The sequence below is a fragment of the Trachurus japonicus genome, chromosome 7 (genome assembly GCF_045865225.1).
Source record: "Trachurus japonicus isolate A0001 chromosome 7, Traja_1.0".
In the NCBI taxonomy this organism is placed as follows: domain Eukaryota; kingdom Metazoa; phylum Chordata; class Actinopteri; order Carangiformes; family Carangidae; genus Trachurus; species Trachurus japonicus.
In genome coordinates, this window is record NC_140913.1 from 31,326,045 (window position 1) to 31,348,820 (window position 22,776).

Below are 22,776 nucleotides of genomic sequence, written 5' to 3' on the forward strand. Positions count from 1 at the left end.
CTGTTTGTTGGACCACTTGCAATACCTTTGTGGCACACAAGGAGGGAGCTACTGCACTACTATTGTTTCTAATTAACAGCTTTACTGTTATAGTTTTTAACTGATTAATATTGTCAGTTAAAATGACCTGGAACTGCAGTACCATCTGTTATTCTTTGCTGTACAGTAGGTCTGACAGTGAACAAACTGAGCACCAGATTATCCCACAGCCTGTGTGGATTCACGTCAAACAAACAATGTTTCGGCTGGTCAGGGTCTCATAAAGCTGATTCATTTCAGCAGAATGATGACTAATAGCAGAATTTCCATCCTGGAAAACTAAAGTACGACCAAACGAAACAATCTCAAAGTTTATGGACATCATTGAACTTGCGCAAACCTTTTTCATCCCTCTTTTTAAAAAATATCAACTTTATCTACCGTAATCTAATATAAGGATACGGGCTCAGAAAATTACAAAATACAAAGTATAACCTCTTCAATATTATTTTAAGCAAATATTAAACTCCAAAATGGCACTTGAGTTTCTCAAAACAGTTTAGAGACATCAGAAGTCCATTAGACTATCTGGTTGTAAAGTATTTACATGAACATGGAATAATTTATCTTACAGCAGACTTCCCAAGCCGATGATTTACTTGTAGAACTTGTATTTGAAGCCAAAAGGCAGAGAAGGTTTGATCATCTCCAGATCCTCCCAGTCAATTTAGAAAAAACATTTACAGACAAAGGGTCATGATTCATGTGTTTACACACATACAGAAGGCCAGTGAAGTTGTGTGTGTTGTAAGATTTGGAGGTTCTAATCTAATTTCAAAGAGATAAACAGCATCAAGAGGTCTCAGCCAAGTGAGGCAGTTCTTACATGTTAATGTCACAATAATATAGCATTGAGAGAAATCATGTTTTAAGAGTTTTGCTTTTCCACAAAATGTAGAGTAAAATGCCACAGTATAGCTCAGTGAATGGAACATCCATAAATAGATTGAGTGCCAGGAATCAAGTTGGTGTAACATGAAGACAGCGAAGTCAAGGAGACCTAGGAAAGAAAATTAAACTCGGGATTAAGCAAAACAACACAATACAGAATAATCCTGACACACTACTAGACACAATGCTCTGCAAGTCCCCAGACCCACTACTGTATCAAGTTTCACCAAGACAGGAAACCATGTCATTAATTTTAAAGAAGGGAGGGGAAAGTCAATTTTCCTTTGTATTTGACTTTTACCTTATCTACTTTTTCTTCTTGTTGCTCTTTTTTTTGTGTGTTTTGTGTTATCGCTACTTCTACATGGGGAAAGATCAGTATGTGGGTCTACTTAGATGCAAACAAACTCAAATCTAAACTAAACAGTAGTTTAGGGCGGCTGTAAAGGAAGTTCTTGAATGTAATTAGTACAAAACATAAAGAAAACACTCACGTCCCATGTGAATGGGTGTTTGTTATGAGCACAGATTGGATTGCGATTGGCTGCAGGAGCTGAAGCCCCGCCCACATTGGCACATGGGGGCGTGGCCTCGGTGAAGACTTGGGCATGTTTTTCATGTGCTGACCACCACCAGACCCAGCAACCTGCATAGCATCTGCAGCAGTAGTTTTCAGTCGTGTTTACCTTATGCAGCAGCAGCCATGTCTCTGAAGACAGTGGGGACAGCTTTGACCCGCACACTGTGGACAACTGGAAGCAGGACACCTCCTGTTTCCAGAGCCACCAAAGTTAACAGACTTTCTACCACCAGCAGCAAGGAGCCAGGGGCGCGACAGCAGGGCCGTGAAAACACTACAGAACAAAGTTGCTGCTCGGACTCGGACAGGGTGGACAGCGAGGCTCCTCAGAGACTAGCGGCTGCAGATAAGAAAAGGACCAAGGAGCCTGTGGGCACTCGTGGTGTAACCGGTGTAAGGAGACGGTCATACACCTCCAACGCTGCTCCTTTGGACCAGAAATCCTTCCTATGGAGTCGGTACAGTGACATGAAACGGCTGGTGCACGGTAAGCAGAGATCCAGCCAACCCCCCTACCCAACACACACGCACACGCACACAAACACACAAACATACTCCTATTGTCCCTGAGTCTCCCCAGAAAAGCAGCGTTGTGTGCGGCCATCCATCCACGTCACCAGCACCAGCACCGCAGCAGCATCCGCGGTGCTGTTCAGCCGTTAGTAAAAAAAAAAAATATATTTTTGTTCATTTGGGAAGTTTTATCTTCACCTAAGTCGACAAATCAAGCAGATGACACTCTAATGCACTTGGTTCCTCTGCGATAAATTTACGGTTAAAGTGAGCAATTTTAATTCAACAACAACAACAACAACAACAACAACAACCACGACGACCGAACTACCGTTAGCTAACAACAACAACAACAACAACTAGCTTACAGGATACACGGTTCCTAATTCTAAAAAATGTCATGGTAACCAGTTCACATGGTAACCAGTTCACATGGTTACCGTCAGTAAAATGTCATGTAACTTTGACAGAGAGTTGCCGTGTTTTTTAGTTGTTTGCACACCATTATTAGCATAATTGATAGTTTCCAGCCAAACGAAGCGTGGAAAATAAATGACTTTTTTATTTATTTAAACAAACTTAACAACAGTCTTAAGTTAAATATAAATATTTATGTTACCAGCTGCTCATTGAATAATTGGCATTGCAATGATTTCTGAGTTGTGTATGAGCCAGTACTTCTTTGTAAACAAGGCCATGCCCTTCATCTCAGAACTGGAAGTGCAAAAGCAAAACCGCAACACAGGGTGAAATGAAGAGAAAGTGTCAAGAAAAAGTTTCAGCATGCAAAGCTGTTATGATGTATTTTATTATTGGTAATAATTTTATTATTACTTATTATTACATGTTAATGTTGCAGCTGGTTGAGGAGTTCATATAGCTCCTTTCAGCACTGTTGGGCTGTTAAATATAGGACAATGCATCATGATTTGTAAACTCAACATGTGTTTTTAATGTAAAATTACGATCTGATCTGTAAATGTCAGACATGCAGTGGAGGTAAAAGTGCAGCATGTCTACTGAAAATGTGTACCATTGGTTGTTTTGCAGATGCATTCCCTCCTTTAATCATGCACTTTTCTTCTTCAAAATTCACACAAAGTTTTTTATTGACTCAGTGCAACGCAGGAATTCTCCACCTAATGGGTTTTAATCGGAGCTGGTCTTGTACTTACAGTCAGACAAGTCATTTCATAGGTCTGAGCTTTAGAAATGTGACTCATGCATGGAAACAGAGGTATTTCCAGCAACAGGGAAACTCGTCACAGGGTCGGTTGGTTTGTGCACGTCCAGCTGCAGCCTTTATTGAACAGTCCCAGAGCAAAAGGCCGTGCCCCACTTTCCCCTATAGACACTGACACAGCACTGCTCTCATTTCCCAGACGGGGTATTAGAGACCGCTTCGGACACAGATTGTGGACTGTTTGTTTAATCTGTGTCCCAATGTGTTAGCTGTGTGACTGTTATCAAAATACTGGCTTATAAATAACGAAAATAACCTCAGCTACATGAGGTCAATTCATTTTCTGCTTCCCATTCAGCTGTGCAGTATATTAAATACATTGATTAAAGACAAAATGTTCTCTTTAGATCAACTCAGTTCAGTGCAGAGTCAGTTAACAACGTAGGAGCACGCATTATGCAACCTCCGGTGAGCTTGCCAGCCTCACTAGATTGAAAACAGCGGTAGTGTTACTTCTTTTCCTCCCTGCAAAAGTGCATAATCAGCAGGTTTCCTCATAACGCTGATTTTTGCGTCATTAAAACATGAGTCAGACATGTGAGTGGCTTAATCCTATCTTCCCCTTGAAGGAAACTTTTCTCTTGCTTATTTCGCTTAGTCACTGGTGTCTGTGTGTGACCTGTATTTGCATTGTAATGGCTTCATTTGAACAAGGATTTCCCCTGTGTGTTCCCCCCTCTCGGATCAGACCTGATCCCACCAGGTGCTTGTAACTCCCTCAACTCCTCAACCATCTATGCCAACAATGAGGTCAACCTGGCTGAAGTGGACATCTACGGCTTTGACTACGACTACACCCTGGCCATGTACTCAAACGCACTCAACACCATGATCTACAACACGGCCAGGAACTTCCTCATCGAACACTTCAAGGTGAGTGTTGCACTAGTTTGTTGACGTAACATTTGCTTTTAGATTCTGATGATTTCACATACTTTTTCCTCCGGTCCGACAGTACCCAGAGGAAATCAGCAAATACGATTACATCCCCAACTTTGCAGCTCGTGGTCTTCACTATGACATCCAGAAGGTAAATTCCTCGAGATCAAAAACGTTGCATTGTGGGAAGTGGTGTGTTCACATATCCATTCAACTCAAAATGCTCTTTTCAGGGTCTTCTAATGAAGATAGATGCCTTCCATTACATTCAGTCAGGAACAGTGTATCGGTAAGAGGACGATGTTGCTGTGTACCATAACTTTTATTTGCTAGTTTTCACCCATATACTGTACGACACATTCATTTTATCCAGCTTCTTTATCTACTACATAGCTGCTGCTGAAAGCAAAATCACTACAGTGGAAACCGTTTATAGCGATCACGTGGGTCCAGAGTCAATGTGAGCACTATAAGCGGTTGACACACTTTACAATAAGGGTCCCTTAATTAACGTTAGTTAGTACACAGTACTGTTTACAGATATATTAACAATCATTATTATGCATTATTTAGGATTAGGAAACACATTAATTAATGTAGCCTATTAGTAATTAGTTTTTTGGTTCAAAAGTCTGTTTCTCATTAATCAGTAATCCCCCCCATCAACAAACTGAAGTGTTCCGGTAAACTCTGAATTAGCCGTTCATATCATTCATATCTACATGGAGCGGGTAAGCTCGGTGCTGGCTGCCATGTCGTGTCGCCATGTTTTTACGTTCAGTGGTCGAGGTGGCAGGTCGAGGTGGCATCTGTGAAAAGTCACCGCGGTAACACAGTGAGGAGGAATGGAGCGTTACACTGATGCTGCATTCACCTGCAGTCGGGCAGACGGCCGTCGGTAACAAACTAGATGTCATTTTAGTCACAGAAGTCGAGGGAAAGCCGTAAAACATGGGTCAGGTAAACAATACGACATCGCCATGACAACATATTGTCACGTGTATTGTTTTGCCTGGTGCTGACGGACCACTTGTTTACATAGAGGCTTGTTTATGCCGTTAACGTGCAGCGGCTGTTGTCCGTCTGCCCAATTTCACGTGAATGCAGCATGAAAAATATGATTGAGTTGCTTGCGATATCCTACACAGTGTACCTTTAAAATTGTTTTTGCACATGTTTTCATTCATAAAATGACCAAAAATGAACACTATACTGAAAGCAGATTTCTTGATTACTATAAACAAATTATTTAAACAGCATTTGTATAGAAATGATTCTCTCCCAAGCCTTTTGATCCATATAAGCGGTTGATATATATATATGATCACTATAAGCGGTTTCCACTGTATTTGCATTGTCTTATAAGTTTTACCTTCATGTTTGATGTTCCCAGGGGTTTGAGCCCGGTGCCAGATGATGAGGTTCTTGAGCTCTTTGGGGGGACTTTCCATGTCCCCCTGCAGCAGGACAGTGGCTTCTATGGAAAGGTGAGGAAGATGGGTTTTATGTTTTTGGTTGGAGAGTGCTGTCTGAATTTGATCACAGTTGCTCTCTAGATCATGTTTTCTGAATGTTTGGTATCGGCTTGGCACTGATGAGAAATAACCTCTTAACACCGAGGGCCCAGCACATCTGTTGTAATCTCATCTGGACACTCTCAAACAGGGATGTAGCTCCGGATTAAATCTGTAACCGTCCACAGAGATTTCAAATGTCAAGCTTCTCTTGGCTTTTTCTATTATATAAATCCCAATGCTGAATTTTGTAATCTCGTGTTCCCTTGTTGCTTTGAATCAGATGGACGTGTTCCAGCCTATACAAAGCCGAACATAAGAACTCTGTGTTCGACAAACCCGTTTGTTTTTAAGTCCTGACTTTTTACAAGTTGTACCCAATCAATCAGGAAAAGAAAAGGTCTCTATTGAGTCTGACAGTCACAAGGACTAATCTGGCCTGTTTCTTAATTAGGAGCGGTTTGGGGTCTGTTGTTTTGAACATAATGGTTTTGATTCATCGGGTCTTGTAAGTGTTTTCCTGCAGCAGGAAGTTTGCCTCTCCATCCATCTTCTAATCCCCCTTGAAGCAGTCCCATTGAAAATAGTTTTGTTGTGTCTTTAATTTGATGTGGGGATTTGGCTCCATGTCAGTGAAGCCTCCCAGTGGGTAGAGGTGGTTTTGAAAATGGGTTTAAATGTGATTAAGAAGTCATTAAAAATAGCAGAGAGGCACAGTAAGTCTTAAATATACACACACACTGCATCCCCTTGGAGAAAAGCAGTAATTATCAAGTATTAAAACATATTGTCTGTCACAGGGGCCGAAGGTGAAGCAGTTCATGGACATCTTCTCCATCCCGGAGATGACTCTCTTGGCTGTGGCGAACGATTTTTTCATCACCAATGGCATAGAATATGATCCAGTTCACCTCTTCAAAGACGTCTCGGTGAGTGTGCCCCCGCCGGGCTCTGGCAGTGTTTAATGTTACCCTCATGTTGTTTTAGTTCTGTCCTCACACTGAGAAACACACAGACCCGATTCACTGCACAGTTTTCACAGTCTGTGATTCTTCAGCTGGAGACTCAGGAATCTGCTGAGCTCAGTTAGAACCTCATAGTGGACTGAGAACAATGAGTGTCTCCTGTCAAGGTGCTGAGGTCTCCAGTTACCTGGCTCAGCTGAGTGCAGTGCTGGGAAGCTTACTTTTGAAATATAATAGGTTACAGATGACCACTTACCTTGTTAAAAATAATATCTGTATTGTAACTATTCTAATAACTAAATCATTTGTTGCAGTCAGTTACTTTTCAGCACTGTTAATTCAGTTTTCTGGAGCTGTTGCTGATGGCGCAAACAATTCACAACCCAAATTAACATGTAATAAAAGCCTAACACGCAACTTATATATTGCAATCAATTTCTAATTTCCGCATTTCTTTTGTATGTTTTTTATTTGTCATGATAGGTCTTAAATTTCATCCATAATGGTCTTAAAAAGTCTTAAATTTGAGCTGGTGAAACCTGCAGAGACCCTGACAAACACTTTGTCATCTGGCTAAGAACAGCCATGCATTCATGTTTGTTTGCATAAGAAATGTGGAAGTGAATCCTGATCACTCAAGACACGCACAGTAAAGCCGGGCGTGAACAGTGAGTGTTATTAGATCTCAAACCCATCACCAGTCTGTCTGCAGACATAACAAAAGAAGTTGTTCCTGCACAGCAGGTAGATGCAAAGCAACAGAGTGAATGTTATAGGGATGTCACGATTACTTGTTTCTACAATTAATCGTGGTATTAAACGCCACAATTAATTAATTGTAAAGATTCCTAAATACTGATTATGTTGGAACCATATCTGCAGATGTGCACCAAACTAAAGATAAATGCACAGATACTGGTCCACTTAACTAACGTAATGTTGAATTGGTAGGAATTTAGATGTTAGCGTGTCATTTGTTATAAAAAAAAAAAAAGCAAAACAAAACCAAACATAAAAGATTAAAATAAACATAAATATTTGGTATAGATGACAATTTATGACCTGAATATTTCAAACATTTCTCCTGGGGGATTCATAATTGGTCCTGTATTAATAGATACTGTAAATGTTTTGTGTAAACAATGAGTAATGTAATTATATTTTGACTATATTTGAGCATTTTACATATTCATAGTGTTGTGAAATTAATTAATGCATAATAATCGTGATAATCGTAGTACCGTGATTATTTCTTTGACAATAATCGTACCAAGAAAATTTATAATTGTGACTTCTCTACTACATATTAACACAATTTATTATACATTTTCTCAGTAACTAACAGTCCACAATTTATTTTGTAATTCTGTTGCATCATCCTGATAAATGTAACTAGTCACTCCCCAACACTGAAGTGTTCCTTCTGCTTCACCGCACCACGTAACATCTGGAACGTCAGGATTGTCACAGAGTGTAGCATTTATCTCAGAGTGACGCTGGTTTGGAGCCGTCTGTCAGCAGGAAATAATCTGGATGATAAACGTTGTTGAATAACATTGATTTGCTGCGAAAATCTAACACTTATGCAATCCACAGGAAGCCATTGGCATGGTCCATCTTAAAGGCTACATGTACAAATGGGTCATGCAAGATTTGGGTAAGAAATCAGTGTCTTATCACTTTTCAACTCAGAAATATGGACACACACTCAGAGACGTTATCTTAAAGAGTTCCTTCCTTTTCTTCACAGATAATTTCATTCTCAGAGGAGAAGAGACAGACGCTGTTTTACATCGACTGGTCAATCAGGGAAAGAAACTCTTCCTCATCACTAACAGCCCCTTCAGCTTTGTGTAAGTTGTCTATCTGAGGCCACTCCGTAAGTAAACAGTTCAGGGTCTGTTTTACTAATGTGTGCTTTTCCCCATCTCCACAGGGATAAAGGGATGATTCACATGGTGGGAAAAAACTGGAGGGAATTCTTTGATGTTGTCATCGTACAGGCGGATAAACCTCACTTCTTCACTGACTGTATCAAGTGAGTAAATGTTTCAGGGAAACAGACACTGATAAAGAACTGAATTTGGAATCAAAACGTCAAACTTGATATGTTTACTTGAGCTTTTAGACTTTGAAAAGGATATCTGAAGTTATTTCTCTTACAGACCTTTCAGGCTCCTGGATGGTAACGGAGACCTTCGATGGGAAAAGATAAACAGTTTGGACAAAGGGAAGATTTACAAACAGGTCTGTCTTCCATTAGCTCCTGTCTGACTCCTCCCTTGACCTTTAATCCTCAGGCTTTTGTCTCTCTCTGAGTGATGGCTGCGTTCTTACACGTAGCAAATGTCGCATGTCTTTACTTGTTGTGTGTTCTACGTCTTAATGAACTAATGAGTGAAGTGGCTGATCTTTGGTTTTCTTCTGTGCTGCAGGGAAACCTGTTCGACTTTCTCAGACTGACGGGCTGGCGAGGATCAAAAGTTCTTTACTTTGGAGACCATCTTTATAGCGACTTGGCTGTAAGTATCAGAGAATGTCATCACCATGAATCACTGGTTTAATGAACCACATTATGTAACAGCTTGTATTTTTGGTAAGAAAGATTTTTCTATGCACTTTACTTTTCCAGTGTCCTCAGTATTTTACCCCAAGAAGGAGTTTCTCATTATATAATATAACATGAACTCCAGTTCAGTGGTAACTTAAATTAAACACAAAGAAATGCACATGCACATGCACACTGTCTCCACCTATTGCACAATCTGAAAATTTCCATTGTGGTTTTTGGGTGGGGCTGCAGAGGGAAAATGTCAAACACTAGGTGGCAGTACAGACAGACTGATGCTGGTTCAGTTCAGTAATGCAGAATGAAAAAACACTAATTAACACCTTCATGCTTTAAGTTTTCTTTTGTCTGTCTCAGCAAGACGGCTGTGTTAGTGCAGCACTGACACCAAGGTGTTTACATGAAGCAAGAAATGCATCAGAAAGACATTTAACAACACAATGCAAATCAGTTGAAACAGAGTTAGACAATTAGATGTAAATATGCACATATAAAGCTTCACTAACAATAAATTCTAATAGAATGGTTACGTGTGTTACAGATAAGCAACTAACTGTTTCCCTCATGATGAAATCTAATATGCTCGGTGATGAAATGTTTTCCTGCTCAGTGGATCTGATGTTTCTCCTTCAACACATTAAATATGAATAATGCAGCCTAGTGCTCAGTGTTTATGCATCTCACCTTAGAAACCAGCTGTATGTTGCTGTGGATTAAACCCCTCGGTATTATTTTGCTGTTATCTGTACATTTCACACACCATATAACCTGGTAACTGTAAACCCAGTTATACATGCAGCAGATCAATACGAGGCTGACTTATTTTGACTGTAGAGATGACATATTGCATATATAAGTTGTTGCATATGCAGATTTGTAATCAGCCTGTTAGAAACTTGGTCAACCGTGTGATTGAAAATTTTCTGGGGAAATTGGGTTTTGTCTTCGGTGGAGAAAGTTGACCAACTGTAACCTGGTTACTTCAGTGCATGTAAACACATTTTAACCCTGCATGTGTTGCAGGACCTGATGTTGCGACACGGCTGGCGGACGGCGGCCATTGTGCCCGAGCTGGAGCAGGAAACCAAAGTGGTGAGCACGGGCCGGTACGCCGTGAACCTCACCTGGCTGCAGGCGCTGACCGGCCTGATGGAGCGACTACAGGTGAGGCAGGCGGGTCAAGCTTGTTTGGAGCATTCACTCTATTTTCTGGACATGTGCAATACCAATGATGACACAGCAAAAAGTCAGAGTCTTAATCAACTCCAAATATATTCAGGGTAAAAGGACACAAATGCCTGGTAAACCTCAGATTGTTAAATGAAGTGACAGTAAATTAGAAAATCTGCTGTGGTGCTCGACTCCAGCGATTTGTAATCTGTTGCTTTACTGCAATGATGACATGATGATGACACAACAGGATGCCAAAAATGTCTATTTACCAATCCGCCTGTGAGTTCATGCAACTTCTGTTGACAAGCCAGTGTTGGCTCTGTCATGGGTCATGTGACTGGAAGAAGAAGCTCAGAAATGCAGTAAAAACGATAATTTCACTCTTCAGTATCGGATTATTCTTTATTCATATTTGGGTAATATAATGTTAGGTCTCCTATTTTATTTTGTGTGTTCATAGTTTTGTTTTCTTCCTTATCTCAGACACATCGGGACCTAGACTCTAAACAAGTTTTTCAGGAATGGCAGAAAGAAAGAGAAGAACTCAGGTGAGTGTCCTGAGGTCCCTTAGTTCGACTTAATGAATCACTGCTCAGCTCTGACTTCACATGAACGTGTTAGTGAGAAAATTTGTCACGACACATGTTGCTTCACGGGATTAAGGAGGATCCATTGTTCTGAGTCAGTGCGTGACGACAGACAATTACCCTGATTAGCTAAAGACTTCATTAAAATGCATTATGGGTTGCATGTTTTTACTGGAAAAACTTCAGATCCATTATCTCCCATGTTTAACTCTCCCAGGGGGGAGGTCATTAATTTGATCTCCCTCTTGTGGCGGCACTTTTTTTTTTACACAAAGGCACCAACACCAACCATATAGTTTTATTTCCACCCAGAGAGCTGTAAAAACACTTAGGTTCAGGAGTCTGTTTTAGTAAAAGCAGCGTTGCCCTCGTCGGCCATGTTTTCATCTGTTAGATTTCTTCTCTCTCTGCAAGATCAGCCAATGTTGTGACCTCTCTGAGGCAGGAGGAATTCAAATGTCCAACATGACCTTCATCTTTTCTTTCATTCCTCCACACGAGTTCACGTTGACCATCACGTCAGCCAAAGCTGGTGGAGGTCGAAAAGGCACACAGCTATTTTCTTAATCCCTCACTCGGTCTAAAGCACCAGACTATGAACCCAGTGACCGTGGTGCATTTATTGACGCAAGTACGCTCCGAGGTGGCTGTACAGTAGTTTACTCAAGCACTTGTTACTTTGGTGTTTTATACTTCTACTCCTCTTTTATTTATTTGACAGCCATAGTTACATTACATGCCTAAGAGGCATATATAATAAAGTATTAATGCTGCTGCAGTAAATTAAATAACTCATATGTACACATTAAACAGAATTAATTCCACATCCATCTGCAACATTAAAATGCAGTTTACATGTTAATGCATCATCATGTATTCAGAGGCCGTTCTGCCTGCAGTATTTAGTTTTGAAACCATCACATAACTTGTTACTTTTATGTTTTTGCTACTGTTACGTAACTAAAAGATCTGAAGCTGGGGAATTTTGGAAATATTCCAAATTGGAAACTTTCCATGGGAATTATGGGAATTATTGTGAATTTATGGGAAGTAACTGGAAATTGGGGGGAATTTAAACAAATGGTATCATATCCAAACATAAATGTTAATATTTTGTTTTGTCATGATCAGACATCCATGCAAAATAATACAATTAAAAAAACATGACATTTCAACAGATGTATGTGTGAGTAAAACTTTATCAAGTTTTGATTCTTGTATGAACAATCAATGCTTTTACTGAACAAAAACATGATGAATGTTGAATAAAATATTACAACCCCCCCCAAATAAAAAAAAGAAAGCAGTGTGCTGTGTGCATGTGATTGAGGAATAGCATAGATATTCAAGTGTACTTGCATTAAATCTGGTTGTTTTAGCAAAGATTATGCTACAATATATTTGTAGAATAGATTATGCCCAACTATATTATTTCCCTGTTTCCCGGATTTTTGCAACCCTACATTCCTCACATCCTATTAACTTTAACCCCTTAAATCTTTCTTTCCAGGGTGATAACAAAGAACCTGTTCAACCCTCAGTTCGGCAGCATCTTCAGGACTTGCCACAACCCGACCTACTTCTCCAGACGTCTGTGTCGTTTCTCAGACATCTACATGGCCTCGCTCAGCTGCCTTTTGAACTACGACCTCTCGTACACCTTCTACCCCCGCCGCACCCCGCTGCAGCACGAGGCTCCTCTGTGGATGGACCAGCTTTGCACAGGGTGCATGAAGACACCTTATCTGGAGGACATGTCTCACATCCGATGAGAGCCGCCCGCGCTTTCTCCTCCTCCTCTGATAGGATTTCCTATTTTAAGGCCTGGTGAACACTTGACGAAGATTGAGGATTTGCCTCATGTAACAGGGTTTCTTTGTAGTCAAGAGGGAGTCCTCAGCATCTTCCTCCCCACAGGGCAAAGCAATCCCGTTCCACATAGTGACCCACTTACCCAGTGAATTCACTAGAGGGTGCTGTAGAATTAGCTGCTGCTTGGAGAACAACAGGCGATTCAGTTAGACATGTTGTGGTACCAGACTGACAGATACCGATTTCTCCCTCAGTCTAAGTGTTATGTGGAACTGCTGAGCAATAACAAGCTACCGTCGCACAAATACACCAAATAAAGAAGTAAAATCTGACATGAAGCCGTGTTGATCTCTCATTAACCCTCTTGTACTGTCTGTAGACATCACATTTTCATATTAAAGTTATATTCAAGTTACATCCACATCACTGAATCATCACTGGAATCAGCGAGGAGACAAAGCTTTGATTAATTAAGTACATCTAATGAATTGTACATATTCTCCCCTAGTCACATTTCCTTCCATTTATTTCATTGGGGGTTTGGTTGCTAGGCAGCACAGCATCCTTTTATCACCACTCTACTCAGCATCACAAACTCATTCACTTGCAGCGGCCGACTGAAGACCACAGCCGAGGTACTGTACTCTCTCTCTATGCACGCGGTTCATGACGGGGGTTGGTCACTCACTACTGTGGTGGAAATGATTGTGATTGTGCTGTAGATGTGTGTGTGTGTGTGTGTGTGACAGAAAGTATCGTATGTGTAAAGTTGTGTTGAGGTGTCCCGCGCAGGGCATCGGTTGTACTTTAGCGTTGTTGTTGATCCACGTTGGCTGTTACACGCGCGTTTCAGTTGATTAAGCTCATTCATAAAAACACACTGCTCTCGTCTCTCGATGCACGAAGCCACTGGAGCAGAAAGTTCTTTGTTGTTGGGCGAGTCGAGCTCCTTGTTGTGTTTGTGCGTCTTCACCTCACAGTTACCTGCAACATGATTACACGTGGCTGGATACAAAAATAAGACAGGTGGACAAAGTAACTGGTGACATCTTGTTTGTAGTTCAAACGTAAAGGAAGGATTGGTTTGTAGTTCTTAAGCACGTGCTTATTTCCTGAAGATATTTATTTAGGCAAAACGTATTGCTTTTTTTTCTTTTTTTAATTAAAATCCAACATGTTTCTGCGTACGTGACACATGTCGCTCACTCTGTACATGGGTGCAGACATGAATCCCCCCAATAAAAACACCCTAAATTATTTTAAAAAATGAACAAATGTATTTTTAGACTTCACATTTTAGATTAAAAAGAAATGATTGTAATGGTGGAACAAATAATGTTTGACAAATATATTTCTGACTACATCTTCCATCTCTGGTCTCCTCCACTATGATGCAAATGAATGAGTAGTTTCTTCTTACAAAGACGCTTTAAAAAAAAATGACCTCCCCAATCTTAGGGCTTCATATTTTGATATTCATCCATATCATTTAATCATGCATAAAGTAGTCCCATACATTGGGAGAAAAGGAAGATGGTGAGAAGAATTGGGGATCTGGGAGGGTCGGAGGGAGGCGAAAGATAACATGAGTAGACATTACATACCCAAGACCCTTAAAATTATGATTTACTAACAGTTAAGTAAGCAGTAATTCGCGCTGTTGGCTGTTTAGGACAAATAAACAAGACAGGTAAGATAGATAGATAGATAGATAGATAGATAGATAGATAGATAGATAGATAGATAGATAGATAGATAGATAGATAGATAGATAGATAGATACGGGTAAAAAGAAAAAATCCCCCCCCCCCCCTCCAAATCCTGACATCGGATCTGCACCCCTGGTTCTCATAGATGAAATATAAATTCATTAGGGTCCAAGGTCAAGGCCAAAACCCACAAACAAAACATACAGACATATAGTCATCATCAGTGAGTTTTGTTGGAATTCATTTTTTTTATTTCACAATAGGCCTATATATATTTTTTTTTTTATTTCAGGAAAAGTTTCTCACTTTCATTTTAACAACATTCATTTCTAATTTCATAATGTCACTTTTTATGACAGTAGCTGTTGTCTGTTGTCTGCAGAGGCTCCTGCAGCAGCAGCAGCAGCAGCAGCTGCACCTTCTGTTTATGATGGATTACATTTCTCACCACTGTTTGTCATTTAGCTATTAACTGCACCTCAGCAGGGTTTATGGAGCCGTTGTGACCTTCTGTGGCAGGGTGACATTTTCTGTCAATCTGAATCATGCAGCCTATTGATCTATTCCTGGAGAACATGAGACAATTTTCCTTCAGGGACTTTACAGGACTTCCTGTTTCCTCAGCCAGAGCCCTGAGTGTGTGCTGTTTGACCCTCGAGCTTGAGCAGCAGACTGCATCGTTTTACCCATCACCACCTCTGTTGGTTCACTGTGTTGAAAGCTCCTTGGGAATGTTTCTTTTTGGGGGATGACACACAATCTTCACTGTGTTTATGTATCTAACTCTCAGTGCGATATCTCAGACTAGGAGGAGGCATCATTTAATCTTTATTTGTGTGTGTCAGTGCATTTCTCAGTGTTTGATTGCTTTTCCATAAACTCTGTGATCCCTAGTGCCATATCGATGCCTCTCCTGGCCAATGATCATTTAATGTTTCGCATTTAAGCACATCGTAGAGAGAGACAAGTGCTCGGAGATGGTGTTTTGCTGTTTGGAAATGCTGCAGTGTTTGTTTACTTGAATGCCTCGTGTGTTCTTCAGTGATGCATCTGTGTTTCTGCAGGGCCGGCTGGTGTTTTCATTTCATTTCATGGCTCTGTGCCCCTCGGTGAATAAACCTGCACCTGAGCAGCCAACGCTGTCGGGGCAAACTGCTTTTTTCATATCTGCTGACCTCTATAAATGTCTTACTGCATTTGGCAAGAAAGCCTTAAGACTGACTTCACTGAAAAGCCTGAGTTTATTATTATATATTGTGGTATCATTCTTGCTCCAGTTGATAGAGAGACTGATTGCACAGATTCAAATTAAACCAGTCTCTCGCCTTGTGAACTTTCATCCTTCAATGCCTCCATCCTGGATTACTGTGTGGCCACACCACTCTTACCATTTGCAGTTTCTACTCTGCATGCCTTTTCCATTTATCTTTCCATCCCCTTTTCCCTTTTCCTATCCTCATTCCTTCATTTTCTCGCCTCAAAGTCTCTCCGTTCTTGCCCTCTCCTCCTTCCTTCATGTGGTTGCTTCCAGCTGAGTGCCTCTGTGTCTGTCACTGTGCACTGTACACACACACACACACACACACACAGCAGCCTCTTCTATTATTCACTGTAATGGGACTTTACTTTTTACAGCTGAGCAACGTCAGGATCTCTGCTGCTCTGTGCAGGAAGATTTCCCAGTTGCAGTTGATACATTTTCCTTCATCTTCTTCAGAAACTCCACCCCCCACAGAGAGAAAACACAGACTTACATTGTTTCTTTGTCTTGTATTATCATTCCCGTTATTCTGCAAAAGAATTATAAAAAGCCACAACATATTTGTTTATTCATGAGGTTTGTTTTTCCATTCGGCCAACCAGCAAACACAAAGCGGATGTGCAGGGCTTACTGAGTATGGGAATCTGAAGCTCGGGGCCGTAGCACAGTCAAGAGAGGATGAGCAGCGGAGAGAGGCCTCGAGACAACTGCTAATTGGCCCCTGACAGTGTCCGGGAGTGGGGCACTCAGTGTAAACACCACATGATGACGGCAATTGAGTCTGTATGAATAAGGTTAAATCATCAGTGTGGGCCCTAATTGGTTCTGTAGCTACTTTTTTCTTTAGGGTTATGTGAAATTGATAACATGCCAGAGTCAGACTCATAAGGATAAATGATTCATTCAAGTGGCAGTGATTACACAGATGTACAGGCAAGACATTTACTATGTTCGGAGGTTTAAAATTTAAGATGAGGGTAAATCTTTCATCAAGGGTCTTGATTTTGCATAACTTTGTTATCACATTGCACCAATGAGAAGCACAGGGTCAAACTTTATCACATGATTGAGTGTATTAAAGCCCCAGTATGTAACTTATTTGGCTTTTTATTAGCAAAAATCAAACATTGCTTTCATAAATGCATATTTCACCAAAGTCGAATAACAGCCGCATACAAATGAAAGCTTTCTCGTACCTTAGAATGAGTTGTTACAAGTCGTTACAAATACATAAGTGGGCGACGCACCGAACCGAGGCGGCCATGTTGCATCGCCATTTTTTACGTTCAGTGTCGGCTCGGGGAGAAAGTTTTCCAGGTAGCGCCTGTTAAAACTGTCACCACTGTGTAGTGTGAGGAAGGACGGAGGCACTGATGTTGCATTCAGGTGCAGTCAGACAGACGGCCGTCGGCAAACCAACCGGATGTCATTTGCCTTTTTTTACATAGACGCTTGTTTATCCTGTTACATGCAGTGTCTGTTGTCTGTCTGACGTCTGCCCGAGTTCATGTGAATGCAACATCAAGAATACGTTCCGATTTGCAACCGCACCGCTAGATGGGGGGAATTCCTACATATTATACCTTCAAGTGTTTTTGAGTATGTCAAATCATTTTGAAGTGATGATCTATGACATTTTATATAAATACACATTATGCAAGCAACAGCTAGTGGAGTTTTATAAATGAGCTTTTTTTTCAATCGTATTGTATTTGAAACACGTATTCATCATCTTTCTGTTTGTGAAGAGGCTCTCCTGAGCTGAAACGCTGCTGCAGCTGTAGCCAAAAATAACACGGCCGTTTCTTCTCTTAATGTCACTTCACTAGTTGCATCTTGTCTTGACAGTGACCTTAAAGTCTGATCGATTACTCAGTTGCCCTTCCATGTGCTGGTGTGTGAACTCTCGATCTACAGTTAGCAGGATCCTTATTGACTATCCAGGATATTTGTGTTTCTAAGTCAAAGTCATTGTGTTATAAGCGCTCTCACTTTCACTCACTTCAGCCGCCTGATAAAGTGTCTAGAGGACCTCACTCAGTCAGCTTCTACACACGCTTTTGCCAGATTTCACATGGATTATTGATGTGCTGGTTTATGTGAGGCCACTGGCTGCTCCACAGACACTTTGCTCTTTCATCATCATCATCATCATACATTGTTGTTGGATTCCCCTTTGGCTTTGTGTCAGACATGCAACTCTGTGATGCTGAGTTCTTCCCCTCTTGTGCTCAACAGTCCTGCCTAAACGGATCCTTTACATCTTCAGAAATGAATGCAAATGAACCGACTTTTTAAAAAAACGAAAAAACAAAATAAAACAAAACTAGAAATGAACTAGCAATAATTTTGTCCTGGACTTTAGTTTGATGTCTAATGTGTTGTGGAAGTCCCCTTTGTAAATTACAGCCCTGTGTGTGTGTGCGTGTGATGGCTGAAATGCAAGGCTGTGCTGTGCGGTAATTAACATAGTCAGTGGGCAAAAGATGAGAAGCTGCATTAAATTGAAGGCGTATTGTGTCACTGTGACTGTTCGGAGCAAGTCGGTTTTCTGTGTTTTAACAACAGCAACACTTATTAACAACATTCAGCTTATTATCATCTAGTTTTTCATTTTCCCCTCCTTCTTCTCCTCCATTAAAAGTGTTGTACTTTCTTATGTGATATCTTAATTACAGAGCTATCCCAGTTGCGTTCTCACATAACAATATTTAAAGCTTCATGTTGATACTTAAAGGGCCTTTTTTTAGAAATTGGATGCATCATTTTCCCGGGCCTGTTGAATTATTCATCTGCAGACTGCATTTATGTGCGTTCTCTGCTCAGGGGAGGATGTCAGCTGGACCACTGCAAACAGCTTATTAAAGTGAAAGTGTACTGTCTCTTTGATGGGTTTTGAATGAGTCACCCACTCTGCTCGCCTCTGTATCTGTGAGGCGTCTATATTTATTCTTGATTTTCATCGCATTTCCTTTGTACTGTGTGTTTCCCATTTAGTAGTTTCAATACCTACCCAAGCGTATAGGCCTAATCACTGAGCTGCATGTGAAGTGGTTCCCTCCGTGCTATATAGCTCACATCAGCATGCTTTGATGTTATTAACATTCAGAAAAGTGTCTTGTCCTATCTCTGGTACTTTGGATCCAAGGCTTTGATTTTTTTTTTTTTCTTTTTGGCTTTTATTTACCCCTCTTTGTGGGGAAAAGTCTTGTACCAAACATCTGTCTTGTTCATCTCGCTCGACTGAGGTGATTGGACAAATATTGATCCTGGGAAAGAACCACTAATGATAAGTTGTTTTTGATGTGCATCAGTAGATGGACCTGGCCCGACAGCATACAAATCTTTTCATTAAATCACTTCAATTAGATGTAGTATAATAAGACTCTAGTCTGTCTTAAGTTAAAAGCATTTAAATTAAATCAGCTGTAATATTTAATGGGTGCATTTTAAAATACATAAAGCGTAGTGGATTAAGTTCACTCTGCTGCAGTGCAGGGTCTGATGATCTGTCCTCAAAGAGCAAAGAGAATTTGCAAAATACAATTGGAAACATGACTGATAAGGTCGTAGCTGCAGGCTGCTGTTTGTGAATGATGAGATTTGATTTCTCTTATCACTCGTTCTTTGCCTTTTTTTTGCTGGAATTAAATGTATTAGATTCTGATCATCATCAAGCTATAAAACCCCAGAATCTCACTCCAGAGACATTATTCATGGCTTCAACCCAGAGTGGATTTCCGCGATCACGTACAGCACTTAAGACATGCCAAGGTGTATATATTTCCCACTACTTACTGCAATTTAGCATGCACCCGTCATGTGTAACGAATGGCCCACCTTCCTCAGATAAAGCATAAATATTCATGAGCCCGCCTGAAAAGCTTATTCTCGTTTAAGCACGAGGCATGAACATAAATTAACACTATGTGCTCTTCCTCTCTGTAATGATTTCATATCATTTCTTCTCTGCACCACTGAGCTGTACGACACACAGATAGAGAATAGATGGTGTGCAGGGGCATTGCTAGGAATTCTGGAGCCCCTGAAAGAATACTAAAGTGGGCCCCTGACTTTTCCACTTTTTTTCTTAGACTACGTATACTGTATATCATTTTTTATTTCGCCTACTTTGTTTTGATGCTAATGCAGTATTACTATGAGTCAGGGTCTAAGAACAAATTGCCTTGTTGTTTACAACTACTTCCGGGTAGAAAACCAGCATGAGAACAATAGTGACGGACGAGAGTTTTGCTACATATATCTAATTTGTCATGTCACTATATCGCCATTTAGACTAATCTGATGTTTGTAAAGTTTATAAAACCCATGATTGGACAAACACTATTTATGTGTGCACATTTTTGTAATTAGTCATGGTTATCATAGATTAGCCGGGCTAACGGTTACCTGTTTAACTTTAATAACTCAGTGACTCAATAAACGGTCCATGAAAAAATATTTTCTCCAGCGGATTAGTTATAACATGACTGAGCTAACTGGAGTAGTTTCATGTCGTGTCCGACAGTGGGAGGGTTTTAACAGTTGACGTCCTGAGATTAGCTTAGTTACCGCCGTTAGCTGTCCCTGTCAGCTGAGCCACTGATGCTTTCTAGACACTGTGATTCCCCCAAAACTGAACAAATAGGCTGCAACACAAAACACACACGCAGAAATAATAATGTTTCTTCAATCATATCAGATTTGTCTAAACGGTGATAGGGCATGAAAAATATGATATAGCTAAACTCTCGTTTGTTAGCCTATTACTGTTGTCATTCAAATTACGTGCTGGTTTTCTACCCGGGCCGGAAGTAGTTGTAAACAACAAGGAGATTCGGTCTATACAACGGCCCTGGGTGTGTGTGTGTGGTGGGACCCCACCCCAGTAAGGATGTGTGCATGGAGAAAAATAACTGTGGAAACATAAGAAAAGTATATTGCAGTGCTGGTTTGGTTTGTATGTCTCACAGTTTGTTGTGTTCAAGGGCGCTGAGCGCACATTTCCTGACTCATCAACACCCCTGCCCTCTGTCACACCACAGTGCACTTTTTCTGGGTGACACATGCAGGACTTTGTCTCTATTTGTGGAGACACCTGCTGTTCCCATGCAGCGAATCGTCTCCTCCCAACACACTCCCTCCTCACATCAGGTCCATATCTAGCTGATAATAAAAATAGACCTTATTACAGCAGAAATTACTGCAGTTGTCAGGGTTTGGTGCACAGATTCCTACAGCCTTAATTCAAAATCTTTGTTTTCTTGACAGTGAAATTAAAGATCACCTTCCATTTATTGTATTGTAGAAAAAAAAAACCTCTGCAATGGATTTGACCTAAAAAAGAAACCATGCATGAACACAGCAAACGGTTATGTTTAATAATTTAAACAAGAACGTGCAATGACATGAATGGACCTTGTCTCTGCCAAGTGTAGTAACATTATTTGTTGCAAATGTTAAAGCCAAACTACTGATGCAGAGTAAAAGATGAAAGAAAACAACAAAAATACTAAATCTGTTCTCCAGAAGTCAGATCATGTAGAAGATTAAAAATTAAATATTTTCAGGCTTTGAAAATAATTATACAGCACTACTCACAAAAAGTTAGTGATATTCGACTTGGGTGAAATTAATGGAAGATGTAAAAAGTTTAGGCTACAGTGATATTAGGCTATATCATGAAAGTAGAAGTATGGGATGGTCATTTCTTCATCTCCAACAATGTATTGAAACCAAAACTAACAACAGTGGTTGGTATACAACAACAAAACAACAACCATGTCATGTGACGTCCGCTCTGTCTTTCTGTGACTCCTTCAGTCTCTCTGTGTCTCTGTTCAACCCGCTGATGACGCTCTGTGACACTCTGAGCTCAGTGGACACATCCCATCGTCTGAAACCTGGAGAGAGCCCAGGTTACTGTTGATGGATTGTGAAACAGGTGTTGTCATTGAACCAGAACATTTAGTGGTGGATTCATAAATCAGTTTTGTGGTTAATCCCCTTGTTAGAGAACAACATGTTCTGTTAGAAGCACTGAAACATTGAACAGTTGAACATGTGCATTCAAACGTTGAGAGAAGTCAAATTAAGTTATCCTGTAAAGCAGTGGTTCCCAACCTTTGTTGGCCTGTGACCCCATTTTGACACCACAAACTTCTGGCGACCCGTCAATCATGATGCGCCAGCTCAGATATTTTTATATGCTGCATTTTATTTGAACTCGATTAGAAAGTAGGGGTAAAGAATACAGTTGAAGATTGTGTGTGGTGTTTTTAATCATAATTTAAAAAAGAATAGGCAAATAATTAGTTTAAAAAAAAGTTTTTATCAGTAATTTTTTAAAATCAATTTCAGGCGACCCCATTTGAATTACAGGCAACCCCGACCCCAAAAGCACTGCTGTAAAGGTTACAGTGGATTTTAGGTGCATTCTGAAATTTCTCAGAAAGTCAAATATCCCTAACCTTTTGTGATTAGTGGATGTATAAAAACACCACTGTGAAATATTTGCATCAGAAGCTTTGTAGGAAAAATCGATAATATGTTTTAAAATACAAACATAATGTGGATTTCAGTTGTTAATAAAATCAAATTAGATGGATCAGCTGTGGTGTAAAGTAAACTGTGTAATGTTCGCATGACAGTGTCCAGGAGAGGGCGCTGCTACTCTTCATTCCCCTGAGTATAACTGACATTGCAGTAATAAATGCACACTCATCTGGACTTCCCTTCTTACCACATAGAAAATGACCACTTTGTTGTGCAACTTTCTTTATTGACCTTTTAGCGCCGCGAACGTCTCTTGAATCCACAATCAGCTCACATTGAATTTGTGGTGGGTGGAATTGAAGGCTATCAAATATTACTATTCCCCAAAGCAAAAAAGGGGGGATTAAAAGTTGCCCTTTAGCTTGTTGGCATTTCTCCACCACCAGCCGGAAAGGTTTTTAAGTTGAGTGGTGGTGTGTGAGTGTCAGCTCGGCTCTGGCTCTGTCTCTGCTGCTGTGGCGAGTCATCTATTGATCACCTGGCACC

At 40.5% G+C, this 22,776-nt stretch overlaps 1 protein-coding gene across 1 annotated transcript; it reads left to right on the plus strand.

Moving 5' to 3' along the window:
* Window positions 1–1,588: 1,588 nt before the first annotated feature.
* On the plus strand, window positions 1,589–13,097 carry nt5dc2 (5'-nucleotidase domain containing 2). The gene is made up of 14 exons (XM_085782842.1): window positions 1,589–1,997; window positions 3,955–4,139; window positions 4,222–4,296; window positions 4,379–4,434; window positions 5,539–5,632; window positions 6,460–6,588; window positions 8,221–8,281; window positions 8,375–8,477; window positions 8,561–8,662; window positions 8,790–8,871; window positions 9,060–9,146; window positions 10,217–10,357; window positions 10,850–10,914; window positions 12,464–13,097. The coding sequence occupies exons 1-14, from the start codon at window positions 1,634–1,636 to the stop codon at window positions 12,723–12,725; spliced, it is 1,806 nt and encodes a 601-aa protein (XP_085638968.1). The 5' UTR covers window positions 1,589–1,633; the 3' UTR covers window positions 12,726–13,097.
* Window positions 13,098–22,776: the final 9,679 nt, after the last annotated feature.

Bases quoted from the DNA above. Each gene is read 5' to 3' on its own strand.
- nt5dc2 (XM_085782842.1), top strand. From the start codon at position 1,634: ATGTCTCTGAAGACAGTGGGGACAGCTTTGACCCGCACACTGTGGACA. The intron at 5,633-6,459 runs GTGAGGAAGATG...TGTCTGTCACAG, and splicing joins ACAGTGGCTTCTATGGAAAG to GGGCCGAAGGTGAAGCAGTT. The intron at 9,147-10,216 runs GTAAGTATCAGA...CATGTGTTGCAG, and splicing joins ATCTTTATAGCGACTTGGCT to GACCTGATGTTGCGACACGG.